General features: G+C 44.0%; 1 protein-coding gene across 4 annotated transcripts in view; it reads left to right on the top strand.

The window, feature by feature from the left end:
* Positions 1 to 14,130, top strand: part of Frmd5 (FERM domain containing 5) — a 327,706-nt gene that overhangs the window by 292,686 nt on the left and 20,890 nt on the right. For all 4 annotated transcript variants that reach the window (XM_076848521.1, XM_076848520.1, XM_076848523.1 and 1 more), the window contains 3 exons: positions 5,427 to 5,524; positions 8,201 to 8,324; positions 11,147 to 11,234. In XM_076848521.1, the coding sequence (XP_076704636.1) occupies positions 5,427 to 5,524; positions 8,201 to 8,324; positions 11,147 to 11,234 (310 nt within the window). The remainder of the gene's footprint in view (positions 1 to 5,426; positions 5,525 to 8,200; positions 8,325 to 11,146; positions 11,235 to 14,130) is intronic.

Below are 14,130 nucleotides of genomic sequence, written 5' to 3'. Positions count from 1 at the left end.
GCTCCTCTCCCATCTGCATGCATGCATGCTAACCACCTTGGACAATTTCCCCTCTCTTCACCTTACCAGCCTTCTTTCCCAGCATTGTCAGTGGCATGAACCACAGGGTGCCTTGCCCTGATTTGTGCTGTTCATGCCACCCCTTCCCTGGGGCATTCTGCAGGGCCATGGAATGAGCTGTGTTTCTCATTCATGTCCCTACTGATCTTAAGAGAGTAGATACCTTCCCCAGCCTCACTCAATACCCATAATTCATTCCTGGCTTAGATCCCTTTATCCCACCTTCCTGCCAAACTAATTTAGCTGTCAATGTGTTTTTTTTTTTTTTCCTGGCAATGTCAGTCCTAAATTTCACTGCCATCTCAGCCATTTCTATAAAGCCAGATTGAGAAAAGGGGATGAAGCAGGGAGTGAAGAACTGCACTTCAATTCATGTCTTGGATTCTTCCCAGAGGATAAATTTGGTTTCCAAATCCTGATTAATTTCTTTTGTCATTTTTAAAAATAATAAATAGATTTTCTTGTCTAGGCTGGAGAGAAGACTGATAAAATGGGGATTAGGCACCAGATTTAGCTTTTTCAGGGACTGCAGGTATATGAACTCTTTGGAAAGATCAAGTGATAGAAGGAAACAGAGTACAAGTGGAGCCCCACCTTACAGGGAAGCAAAGTGTCCGCCACACACCGGGGGCTCGAAAGACTTAATACAGTGAGTGACTGTGTACATTCATCAATGGCATTTTAGTCAGGTTTTTCACCACTGTGAAACAGGAACTAACAAGAACAATTTTAGAGGAGAAAATGTGTATTTAGCATTCACAGTTTCAGAGGTCTTAGTCCATAGATGGCTGGCTCACTCCTCAGGGCCCTAAGTAAGGCAGAACATCATGGCAGAAAGTCATGATGAGGAAAATGGCTCAAGACATCACACCAGGAAGCAGAGAGAGAGCCACTACTCCATTCACTGGTACAAAATATATGTACCCCAAAGGCTTGCCCCCTTTGGTCACCATCCATTTAATCTCTATTAGGGGATTGATGCACTGATCAGGTTAAAGCTTTCATAACCCAAACATTTTACCTCTAAACTTTCTTGCATTATCTCATACATGAGCTTTTTGGGGACAGACACCTGATATCTAAGCCATAACAAATGGAGTCATTAGGTCAATTATTCTTTCAGTGAACATTATTTGAGCCTAGCTTAGGCTAAGATGGATTGGCAAACTTTTTCTATAAAGGGCCAGGTAGTAAGTATTTTGGTTTTACGGGGGCCATACCTTCTCCATCGCAGCTATTCAGTTGTGTCATTGTAGTGTGAAAGTAGCCTCAGACAATACATAAATGAATGAGCAAGTCTGTATCCAAATAAAATGTTATTTCATTGGAAAGTCTGGCAGTGAGCCATAATTTGCTAACCCCTGGTTTAAGAAATCATAAAGACCTGGGTTCAAATCGTGGATCATTCTTAATTTATAGACAGGACAAGCAACAGTATCCATGAGTACTTAGTTTCCCCCGTCTATTAAATGGGAACAAGAATGGCAGTTATCTCATAGAAGTGTTTTAAGGATTAACTCATTAAGTCCCAAGTTTTCAATTCTGTGAATATTTCAGTGAAATTGATACAGGTGCATTAAAATCAGTTGGAAATCATAATCTAAAGCTTATGTATCCTTTATATATGCATTCATATATATGTACAAATGTGTATTTTTTTTCAAACATTCTAATCAGTCACCTATTTTCTCAAAACAACAGAACTCTAAAAGTGTATGTTTATTTCAAAAGTTACCATAAGTATATTTGGATATAAATAGGGGTGTGCAGGTTTGGGGCTGGGGCTCAGCAGTAGCACACTTGCCTGGCATGTGTGAGGCACTGGATTTGATTCTCAGCACCACGTATAAATAAATAAAATAAAGATCTATCAACAACTAAGAAGAAAAAAATTAAAAATAAATAAATAGGGGTGAGCATGTAGAACAGTGCAGTGTGGGGCACCCAGAATGCACTCAGTAAATGTGGGTCTTCATCATTATCACCTTGATTACCATATCTGTCTCCCGCCACTGAAATGTTCGTTCCATAAGAGTGAGGTCTCAGTTCTGTTCCCTTGTGCATTATTTCCTGTCACTGTGGCAGAAAAGAAAGGGGCAGCCTTGTGTCACACTCTCTCTTGAAGCCATCCGTGCGTGGATTCTTCCATGAGCTCATTTCTTCTTGTCCTCTAAAGAAGGTGGTTTGTTTCTTTAGGATGTGGACTTGCCCCTCCTTCCCCTTCCCTCCCTTCCCTCTCCCCTCCCTTGCTTAAGAATGCCATGAGCCAGGTTGGGCACACCTGTGATCCCAGTGGCTCAGGAGGCTGAGGCAGGAGGATCATGAGTTCAAAGCCAGCCTCAGAAAAAAGCAAGGTACTAAGCAACTCAGTGAGACCCTGTCTCTAAATAAAATACAAAAAAGGGCTGGGGATGTGGCTCAGTGATCAAATACCCCTGAATTCAATCCCTAGTACCAAAAAGAGAAGAAGAAGAATGCCACCAGGCTTTATCCTTGAACTCCCTACAGCTGTCCTATCACCAGAAGTCAATAGGAACCACCCCTGGCCTCAACGGTGCAGAGACTTGTCTCCATTCTGGTTGACCTGAGATCCTGCCAAGCTCCCATCAAGACCACAGCTCTCAGTGTGAGGGAGCATCTCCCCCCTGGAGCGGGGCTGGGAGCTGCAATTGGAAGCTTTAGTGGGTCTTTGCAAACCACAGCAGCACCCCTGCACACAGACCCTGAAGAGCTCCCCGCAGGAGGATGGATGTTCCTTTGCCTGCCCAGATTTGTTTTTAAATATCTCCTTTAGTCCAGTATGTTCTGTCCCTGAGTATTGGGCACCGATGAGCAGAACAGCATGGGAGGATTGGTGGTTGAATCCAGGCCTGGGGAGTGATCAGTGAGTAAGGGGCAAAAGGTTTGCATCCACATCCTGCCAAAGCCTGGGGAAGGTGGGAGTTGGAACAGTGAGAGGCAGAGAAGTGCTAGCTTGCTGTCTCCCACACACCGTGTGGCATTTCACTGTGGGAAGCAAAGTGAAGACAAGCTTGATTTGGTAGATCCATCTTAATTATTCACTCAGCATGACGTCTTTTTTCCTTCGGTTTTTCTTGGCAAATTCAGGCAGAGTGGGTTTGGTAGGAGGAGGGAAAAAGGTTCTTGTTAACGTCCAAGCTACCATTCTCACCTTCCCTTTGGTTTGAGGAAGATGGTCCATCCCAATGTGGTAAGAGGATGCTTTAGAATTTTCTCAGGACAGTGCTTCATAAGCTTTCATCTACGTACCAATCACCTGGGGATCTTGTTAAAAAGTGCTGGTGAAGGATGGGCCTAATAGTCTGAGTCTCCACAAGCTCCCAGGTGATGCTGATATTGCTGATATGCAACTATATCCTCAAGAGCATTTTTACATGATAAAGAATGTGGAATTATTTTCTTCTTCAGTCTGAAAACAGAAACAATGGAAACCTCCAATAGTCTAAGGGGGGCCCAATTTCTTTTGGTTCCGACTGGTGGAATTTTAAGGGAATTTCATTACATTTCCATTACTTCCCTAGGGACGCTGCAGTGATCTATGGCTAATAGAGTACCACAAAGCCTAGCCTAAAATAACAAACATTTATTATCTGAGTTTCTGTGGGTCAGAAATTTAGGAGCGGCTTAGCTGGGTGGTGCTGGCCCAGGGTCAGTCATGAGCCTGGCAGGGACTACAGTCATCTGAAGGCTTGACTGGGGCTAGAGAATCCTCTTCCAAGATGGTGCACTCACATGGCTGTTGGCAGAAAGCCTCGGTTCCTTGCTAGCTTTTGGCAAAAGGCCTCAGTTGCTCACCACATGGGCCTTTCCGTGGAACAGCAGCTTAGGCAGACAAAATGAGTGATCCAAGAAAAAGTGTGAGGAGGAAGCTAAACAAGTCCATGAACCGGTCTCAAAAGCCAGACCTTTCCTTCTGTTCTTTTGCTAGAAGGGAGTCACAAAGTCCAATCCACCCTCAAAAAGCGGAGAATTAAGCTCTACCTTATGAAATGAGGAATATCAAATCATTTGAGCATGTATTTTTAAAATACCACAGAGGCTCCCTGGCCAGGGTTCCATCATGGGAAACCCACTTGAGGGTTTGATGGACCAGCTAATCTCACAGGATTGCTCTTCTTAGGAAGATTATGATCATCCAAGATCACATCCCTTGTAAAGGCATTTCAAAATGTGAAGTTATTAATTCCATTCCACTGTGACAGTGTGCATTCCATTACTTGTGAAACTACAAAGCAGTTAGAGTACAAGGAGGGCAGTAAAACATGAGCCAGTTCGGGAGTCCAGCAACTCCAAATTAGAATTCTGTCTTTGTTACTTAGTTATGTCCATGAGAGAAACACTGATGTCTCAGATTATCTGGAAACACTGATGTCTCACTATTATGTCTCAATAGTGCCTGTCTCAAGGTGTTATATAAGAATTAAATGAGATATTAAATATAAAGTATGTGCTGAGCATGGTTACACATGCCTGTAATCCCAGCAGCTCTGGAGGCTGAGGCAGGAGGATCATGAATTCAAGGCCAGTCTCAGCAATTTAGTGAGGCCTAACTCAGGGAGACCCTGTCTGTAAGTAAAAAAGGATTGGGGATGTGTAGTTAAGCACCTCTGGGTTCAATCCCTGGTACCAAAAAAATTAATTAAGTGCCTAACACCTGGACCTGCAGACAGTGAGTGCTCAGCATGTGTCAGTTACCATTATTAGCTCCTGTTCTTATTATTCTGCCTCCACCAAGGCTCGGTTATATATTTGAAGAGATGTTGGCCACAGGTTTCTGTTTGATTTTCATGCTTCCTTCACCAGTTCCTCTTCTTATACTTTATTTGTATTTGGAGAGGTCTGGTTTCAATAATCACGGGCTGTTTCCACATATGGACAGATTCTGTCAACAAACCAAGGCCCAACTCTTGAGTTAGTCCCTTCACCCACCGGTCTACTTGATTCCAAAGGCACAAGGAGGCCCAGTGTGTCCATCTCTAGTGGCATGGTTTTCATTTTCAGTACTGGATGATAAGGCTGGCTCCTTCCAAATCCCAGCACTGGGGCCAGGGGTTGGGGGTGGATGGAGCAACGGGGCTTTTACCAGGAAGTGCCATTTATATTTTGAGCTGCCCAGGGAAGTGGACGGGTTATTTTGAATTTAACCTCAAACCAATTCAAAGCAAAGAGTTTGAAAGAGTCTCTAGGGAAATGAAAAATGCATTTTTTCTATGGTATGTTTTGAGATTTTTAAAAAATGTAGTAAAGGTGTCCTGACAAAAATTTTGATAGGTTTATATTACATATTTATGTCTTTAAAGCAATCAAAGAAATCTTTTCTAGTTCACTCTCTGTTTTCTCTCCAGGTATTTAGTCTTCCTACAGATCAAAAGGGATCTCTACCATGGCCGCCTCCTCTGTAAAACATCTGATGCTGCCTTGTTAGCAGCTTATATCCTTCAAGGTAATGACTTTTGACAGGATAAATTTGCTTTTCATGCTAAGTCCTTATTACATTATTTCAGTTACCACAGATGACTACTTCTTGGATCTAGACAGTACCTAGCTTGAAACAGAGTCCAAGTTGGAGGATTTTGTGCAGGTTCCCTAGAGCCAGAAAACACAGAGAGCACTCAATGCTACACCGTTCCTAAGGTCTCACTGCCAGCCCCATAAGTCCTTCTGACTCTAGGAGATTTGCCCTTGGTTGATAACATTATTGAGACTCTGGAGAGTAATCAAAATCAATTTTTTCATATCCTCTCATGCAAATCTCTTAAGGTGTGAAGTGTCTATGAATTCTGGTATCTATTTTATAGAGATCTTTCAGTTCAGATTGCTCAACATTGAAAATGTTTCCAAGATGTGTTAATAAGTAAAAGTTGAGCCTCACATCACAGCTGATGCCCAGATGCCCAGACTGGCTTTTTTTTTTTTTTGGCAAAAACAGTGGGAGAGTCATGCACTCTTCACATATGTCCCTTTATCCTTTCATGAAATGTTGAGGATTCCCAAGTGCCACTTCTTAGTCCTTAGAATGAAAGTCATTACAACTGGATCATTTTGGACCACAACACTAAAATCATGAAGTTTCCATCAAAGAATCTGAACTCTTAATTGGAAATACGTGAACTCTCAGAAGCAACTTTATAAAGAGAAACTGGAAAGTGCTTGCCAATAAGAAACTAAAGTCCTTCTGGGAGGAAAAATATCACAACTGTGTTAAGAATATAAAAGTCAGCCCATTGCCATTTTGACTTCTCAGACTCCTGTTTTAAAAATCAGCTAAGTGGAAAGTCTAGCAAGTGCTTGCTAATTTTGAGGAACCCAAAGGGTACCCTTTTCTTTTTAAAGAGAAACCCTGGCCTGACCTAATGTAATTTTAAGCTCTAGTCTTTTCTTCAGTTTTACCCTGAGAATCATATTGAATTCTGCTACTTTTTTTTTTCTTCAAAGAAGTACTTGATGTCCAACATTGATGTTTTCCATTTGGTACTTTCTACATAAAATCAAAATAAATTATTCCAAGGTTCAAGGTCACTAACAAACTACAGGGGAAACCTTTAGTCTCTTGCTAAGTAATAGAAATTCGCAAGTAATTTGAAAGGAACTGTGAGTGTTACTGAAAGTTCGGTCCTTGTCTCCAGTGCCAATCCAATAATGAGGACATGGCTTTGAGAAAAAGGAAAAAGAAGGTTTATTGCTTTGCTTGCAAGGGAGAAGCACAGGGAACTCCTGTCCCAGAGGCTGTGATTCTGCCCATCAAGGGGAGCTGGGGTTTTTACAGAGGTGATTCAAAGACTACATTCCACTCTTCTGTCAGAAGTTGTAATTCACTTGTTAATTTGGGAGATGATGTATCTGAGATCTGCTGGTGCCATCCCCAAAGTCTGAATTACTTCTTTCCTGTGGTAGGTGTGTGTCCAAGGACAGATAACCCTGCTGAGGATAAGGAAAAAAAAGATAATCCTGTTTCCCTTGAGTTAAGAAGGGGAGAGATTAGGGAGGAGAAGGGAGAGAGGAAAAGAAAGAAACATGTTCATTTTAAAAATAAGTTGCAGTGGCAGAGCAGCAAGGGCTATATTCAAAACATAAAATGGACCATGATTACATGAGTTAGAATTGTAGTGAAAAGGCCCAAGCCACAAGAACAATATTGGCTGTGAGAGGAAGGAGGACATGTTTTCCTCCTAATATTTACTCCTCTCTTATCTGAAGCAGTCATGACTTTCTGTAGAAGGAGAGGACATCCACAAAGCAGCTGGAACCTCCTCCTTCCTTTTGTCAACCCAAAATGCTCTCTGCAGAGCACTTCACATAGAGAAAGCTGGATTCTGACTTGGAGTGCTGCGGAAAGCACTGTGGGTCCACAGCCCTCCCAGAGTTCTGTGATCTAAGATCTCAAGAGCTTTGAACTGCTCTGTGCATGGCCAGAGGAGAAAGCCCCTCGTTGAGAAAAAGCCTTAGAACTAAATAAAATCAAAATAAATTACTTATTACTGCCTTAGAAAGCAGGACATTGAGAAATCAGCCCTAGAATTTGGTGCTTCTAAACTTGATGACACTGTCTGGTTCTTATAGCCTGACACATGGTCAGCTGTCTGTGAATATTGAAATTTTACGGTTTTAAAAATTTGGATTTGGAATAAGGGTTGAGTTCTAAATGTGGATCATGGCTCACTCATCAACTAGCTTTATCCCTGCTAAAATCCTCAAAATGAGCTTTAGATTTCTGACCCATCTCAGGCCCAGGAGCTCTGTCTTCCTGATCAAGCTCACCATTTCCTGCTGTCTTATAGAGCATTGCTCCCAGGCCCATACCTCATGACTGAATGATTGAAGACCATAGTGCAGCCCTATGCTCTTTTATTGCAAATTTACTTGTGGGTGACCTCAGAACACAGGGTTAGCTCTACTTTCTCTCTGCTTAGACTTGAATGTCAACTCAGTGAGCACAACTAGGAAAACAAAGGTGGACATGCTCCTAAGGCACCTGCCCTCTGCCCAGCTGTGCTTGAGACCCATTGGCCTTTGTAAATCTGATGTGTGCTCTGGCTGCTACTGTGTGTGTTAATATCTTGTTGCTTTGCAAGTGATGATTTATCTGTCTCCACACAATTCTTCTACCTCTCTTTAAAAGCGGAGATTGGAGATTATGATCCAGGGAAACACCCTGAAGGCTACAGCTCCAAGTTCCAGTTTTTTCCGAAACATTCAGAGAAGCTGGAAAAGAAAATTGCTGAGATTCACAAGACAGAACTCAGGTGTGTGATGCTCCCTGCCCTTCCTGCCCCTGGGATGTAGCATTGTCAGTGATCTACTGACAACACAAGCCCAAGTCTGTGGGCTCACTGTCCAAGAAGAGTGGTTTAGGCCAAGGCTTAAAAGCAAAAAAAAAAAAAAAGTTGCTTTTGTGTTGCTGGGGAAATGGAGAGGGATTAGGCTTTGGGAGGTATTTGCTTCATTAAAATAAATGAAGTACAGAGAGACGCATTAACAGTGGAAAAGTAAGGGAAAATCTTAAAAGAAGATAGGGCTAGGGGTGTGATGTAGTGGTAGCATGCCTGAGGCCCTGGGATCTATTTCATGTATTGTAGAGAAAGAGAGGGAGAGAGAAAGAGAAGATGTTGACTTGGGTTATTTTAAAAATAATAAATAAATAAAAAGTATGATTCTGATGTCAGTCTGTGGCAGTGTCATGATAAGTAGCTTCTGGTCAGAAAATGGATCACACAGGCTGGCCTCTGACTCACAGACATAGTGGGGTATCTGTGTTTTTAGCACTGCCTAATTCCACTACACATCCTGCTTGAAGCCCCTGACCCCACACAGAGGGATGCAGGGGAGAAGTGGTTTCAAACATGGAGTCTCGTCTTGCTCAGTGTCTCTTACTTTGCCCAGAATTATAGAATTCCATAAAGAAGCATTAATCCCTCTTTTTACCCACATGAAATAGGATCTGTGACAAAGACTTACTTTAAAGAGCAAGAATAGGGTGTTTGGGCTCCACTCAATGAATCGTGATGGAATGGATCACCCAAACTGATAACTATGAAAAGAATCAGTATATGCAATAGAATATCATAAAATAGCAAAATGTTATGTCACTGGGCTGGAGTTGTAGCTCAGTGATAGAGTGAGGCACTGGGTTCGATCCTCAGCACCACCTAAAAAAATAAATAAAATAAAGGTATTCTGTTCATACACAACTAAATATATTTAATATATATATATTAAAAATGTTATGTCACCGTTTTAGCACATTACATACTTTTTTAAAAAAATCTTTAAAAATGTTTGTGTGTTCACTGTTCTGAGGAAGAACTGTACTGGGGAGAAGGGGTGTTTCCTAATGATAATATTAAATGAAAATTAGTTCCTTTCCTTCCCCCGCCCACACCACACCATACCTTCTCCACTCTAAGGTATTACCAGTGAATGTAACCCAAAGCCTCCTGAGCCTTGGGAGCCTCCTGAGCCTTTGTAAACAGTCCCTATTCCCATTGTGGGTTTCAAGCCAGGTTCCAGACTCCAGAGGAATAGAGACACCTATCAAGGTTATGATCTTGGGTGTTTCCACCTCTCCCTGTGCAGGGCCCCATGGTTCCTCACATCACTGTGTTGGGGAAATAGTGACCCCTTGTGGTAAGGTCAGATAAAACAGACCTGTGTGAGGTCTCATTCATACATTAGGGATGTCCAGCAAGAGCTGCCCAGAGGGTCATAGAGGTCAGAGTAATAGAGGGGAGAGTACTCCACAAACCTTGTTCAAGGCAGGAGTTTCCCCCAAGAAATGATGCCAGCTTTGAGGGCCCTGGGATTTTGGCCAATCCAGGGTGAATGGAGCCCACATTGCCCACCACCCTGTACACAGGGAATGAGGATGCTTCTTAGAAGGCACAGTGATGCTCTGGCCACCTCTGGTGCCAAGCCATTTGCCTGCCACAAAAGCATTTTTTCCTGTCTTGGGTTCACTGGCAGATAGATGTAACTTCACATTAATACCTTCACACTAACACCTACTGACACAGGTTCAGCCTCGCCTTCATAGTGTAAAAATGTGTCAACTCTGATGTGAATTCATGAGGGCCCAGGCATGTGCTTTATTTCTGTCTATTTTCCAGCAAGTAGCACAGAGGCTGGCACATAAAGGTATTGAGCAAGGCCTCTTCAGAGGGACTCTGGAGGGAGTCTAGCCTCTTTCTCACTTGGGTGGACATGTCTTCCTTCCCTGCCATATTACTTGGCCAGTGATAAACTTAGAAATGAGCGACTTTCAGTCCTGCCCTCCAGGGGGTCAGAATCGCTGACATGCTGCCCACCCTTCCTCACACCAAAGCCCAGCCCACATCTGCAGAAGCCCATCTGCTCTTCCAGAGCTCTACACCCATGTGCGAGCCTGATGGTGATCATGCCCCTGGTTCTGTGGTGAGCTTATCTACACACCTGCAAAAGAGGCAGCTGGGAGGAGAGTGATGCAAAGGCCTCTTCACAGATGGCTGGGATCCACTGCTGATTTCCTCCTTTTCCAGCTTATTTCCTTTTCACAGTACCACCCTATGGACAGGCAGAGCTGTTGTGGAGTGTGGGGACCACAGTGCTATCTCCTAGATTATAGAGAAACCTATATCCTACATCGAAGCTACAGATGTGCTTCCCCCCCACACCACAATGTTCAAAATTGTGAAATACCACAAAGTTAGCATCTCTCTCATGTGCCTATAATCTCAGCACTTAAGAGCAGCTGCACTCATTAGATGCAGGGAGTACTCCCTAGTTTGCCACAGACTCCCCCACTCCCTATTGTTCACATTCAGCCCAGTGATTCATTATGTAGCCTGTGTCACTCTGAAGTTACATCTATCTGCCAGTGAACCCAAGACAGGAAAAAATACTTTTGTGGCAGGCAAAGGGCTTGGCACCTAGACTTGAATCCCTGAAGTTGAGCTAGAACCAAGGAGAGAGCATACTCTATGAAAAACTGGAGGTATGTAGCTCACCCAGAGCACTTCTTGTAGAGAGTTTTGTATCAGAGAAACCTCTGAGAACAGGAAGCCCTGAAATCATGTCATTTTCTTTATTCCAGTGGTCAAACACCAGCAACATCAGAACTGAACTTCTTAAGAAAAGCACAGACATTGGAGACTTATGGGGTGGATCCTCACCCATGTAAGGTAAGACTCCCCATGTGGGAGACCGCATTGACTGTGCCTCCTCTACAGGGTGACAGGAGCAAAGGACCATATGCTTAGGACCACATGCTTATCCCCTTCAATGTGTGCAGGAGTGGCTCTTCCAGTGACAGATGCCAGAGAAGATGTCTCAGGTTGAAAACGCCTCTGGATTCCATGCTGCATAATTCTGTGGTGCCACATAAATGTCAGAGCATCAGAAACGAAGTCCATTTAAATAACAATTCAAAACTGGGCCCTACTTGGCCAGCAGCGGGTAATTTGGTGGAAATGAAGAGAAGAGGAATGTAGAAGGCCCCCCACAGGGAGTGATCAGAAGCACTCAGCAACTGCCCACCCTTCCCTGACCCGTAATCTAGTTTCTTTCCAAGAGTGGGTTTTATTGACTGTAGTGACGAACGTCACCAGAAGGAACTGCAGTGGAGTCACATTTAATTCCATTATGTTCCTGTAAGGGTGAGATGGGAACCAGCTGGGAAGTTGCGCCCAGAGAAACCTCTGTAATTACTCACACGTATCTGGCATTTTGGAGATGATCACCAGCAGCCCAGTCCCTGCTGAGAGCAGCAGAGACCCGTGGCCTCTTCCTGTCATCTCTCTCTGCCTCCCTCCACTGTATCCCCCTGTCCCTGGTGCTTTGAATTCTCACTCTCTGCCTCAGTTCCTCCACATTTCTGCCTGCCTTTCCAATACCAAAAAGGTTACAACACTGCCCGTAAAACCAGCTGTGGCTGGGTGTGTTAGTGCCACCTGTAATTCCAGCCACTTGGGAGGCTGAGGCAAGAAGACGACAGATTTGAGATCTGTCTCTGCGACTTAGCCAGACCCTGTCTCAAAGTAAACAATAAAAAGGGCTGGGGGTTGTAGCTCAGTGGCAGAATGCTCCTGGGTTCAACCCTCAGTATCACAAAAAACAAACAAAAAACAGTTTTCCAACTTATCTGAAGGAGATAGTGCCAGCTAGAAGCTGAACAACATCAACCTTCCTGAGAGGTGAGAGGAAACTAAGTTTCAAGAGCAGCGTGTTCCCTTCCTAGGCCATGATAACTGAGCATCAGACCGGGTAGCTTGAACAACACAAATGTATTGTCTTGGCTCTGGAGGCTAGAAGCCCGACATCAAGGTGCTGTCAGGGTCAACTCCTTCAGAGGGCCTCAGAGGATCTGTTCCAGGCCTCTTTCCTTGGCTTGTAGATAGCTATCTTTTCCCTGTGTCTTCACACTGTCTGCCCTCTGTTCATAAATGTCCAAAATCTCCTGTCTTATAAGGATACCAGTTAAATTGGAATAGGGTCTACACTAATGACCTCAGTTGAACTTAATTAGCTCTGTCAAGATCCTGTCCTCAAATAAGGTTGCATTCTAAGGTACTGGGGGTTAAGACTCCCACATATAAATCTGGGGGAAAGGAAGACACAATTCAGCACAAAGGGACACAGTGACATGGGGACAGAACAGTGTTTTCCTTGGCTCCCGAGTGAAATGATGGTGAATTATCCTTGCCTAGGATTTAATATGAATCTTAAAACATTCTGGCACTTTGAAATGCTGCTTGTCTTCCAGACCCCACACTGCCTATCCACTAGCACAGTCAATTGCCATCTGGCCCCTGTGTTCTTGGGCCGATACTGTCAGAAAACATATCCATGCCGGTTTATACTGAAGAATTGATATACCAATACTTACAAATTAGCAATGCTTCCCAAATAATGTTTCCTGTGTAACAGAGGTAATTTAAACCCCTCTATCAACTTCTCAGACACTCTCAGCAGACACCCCATGGGAGTGAGAGTTGAAGGGCGGGGGACAGCTGACCCAAGGCTCCAGTCCTTGTCTCCTACTTACTGAGGCTTTTGGAGACTTCTGATCCTCACTTATCTGTGATTAAGTACACAGTAGATGTTCAATAACTGTGCTCCCTGAGCTGCTGACTCACTCCAGGACCTGAAATGACATAGCTGCTTAAAGATAGATATGGCTAAGTAGAAGATGTGGGGATCCGTGTCAAGAATTTGAGCCCAACCTGCCTAATCCATTTGAGGCCACTCATCAAAGGGGTCCCTGAGCTGGGCTTACAGCACAGAGGTGGGCAGGCAGTGACCCCAAGCACAACAACTAACTCGAGGTGGGTGGGATTCTCCACTATTGTCCATAGGGGTCTGGAAGTCATGTAGAATGGCAGCCAGACTGGTTACCAGCCCAAATCCACATGCACCCAACAAATATGGGTCTCCTGGCTCAGCCTTGACTTTGATAAGTTTGTCCAACATTGGGCATAGAGAGGCTGAAGAGGCTGCAGGGAGAAACCAGCATTCATCCCTTTGTGCAGCCCAATCCTATATATCCTATCATCTCACCTCCACAGCATCAATTCCTGGAAAGGAAGAGGGAGGAGGAGGGACCAAGGGAGGGAGGAAAAGAGCAGAATGTGGCATGTCTTCCAACACAGGCCCGGTGAAGTCCTTTTGCATCATTTCTAATTTATTCCTCAGCCAGCTTTGGGGAAAAGGGGCTGGATGTTATACTCCCGGTTTTATAATCAAGAAGGCTGATGTTCTGTGACATCAAGGTTCACCAGGCCCTGAGTAGCAGAGGAAGAATTCACACTCTGGTCACGTACATACCCTATGTAAAACAGAAAACACGCCCCCACACACTTACTTTGGGGAGGTGGGAGTGGTCATCTCATTGGACTTCCCTGTTTCTGGGCCCTTTGCCTCTGCTTACCAGGGGCTATGTCAGGTCTGCAGGCAGACCCCACACATGGTCCCTTGGCTCCTCTCATTAGGCTCTAGCCATGGTTTCCTCAGCCCTCCTGAGCAAGGAGAGCAGTTCGGGAGCCTTTACTCTTACCAGTAAGTAAAGTCACTTCAGTGATG

The sequence above is a fragment of the Callospermophilus lateralis genome, chromosome 3 (genome assembly GCF_048772815.1).
Source record: "Callospermophilus lateralis isolate mCalLat2 chromosome 3, mCalLat2.hap1, whole genome shotgun sequence".
NCBI lineage: Eukaryota > Metazoa > Chordata > Mammalia > Rodentia > Sciuridae > Callospermophilus > Callospermophilus lateralis.
The sequence above is the reverse complement of the archived record's forward strand: the minus strand, read 5'-3'. Positions and strand labels throughout refer to the sequence as shown.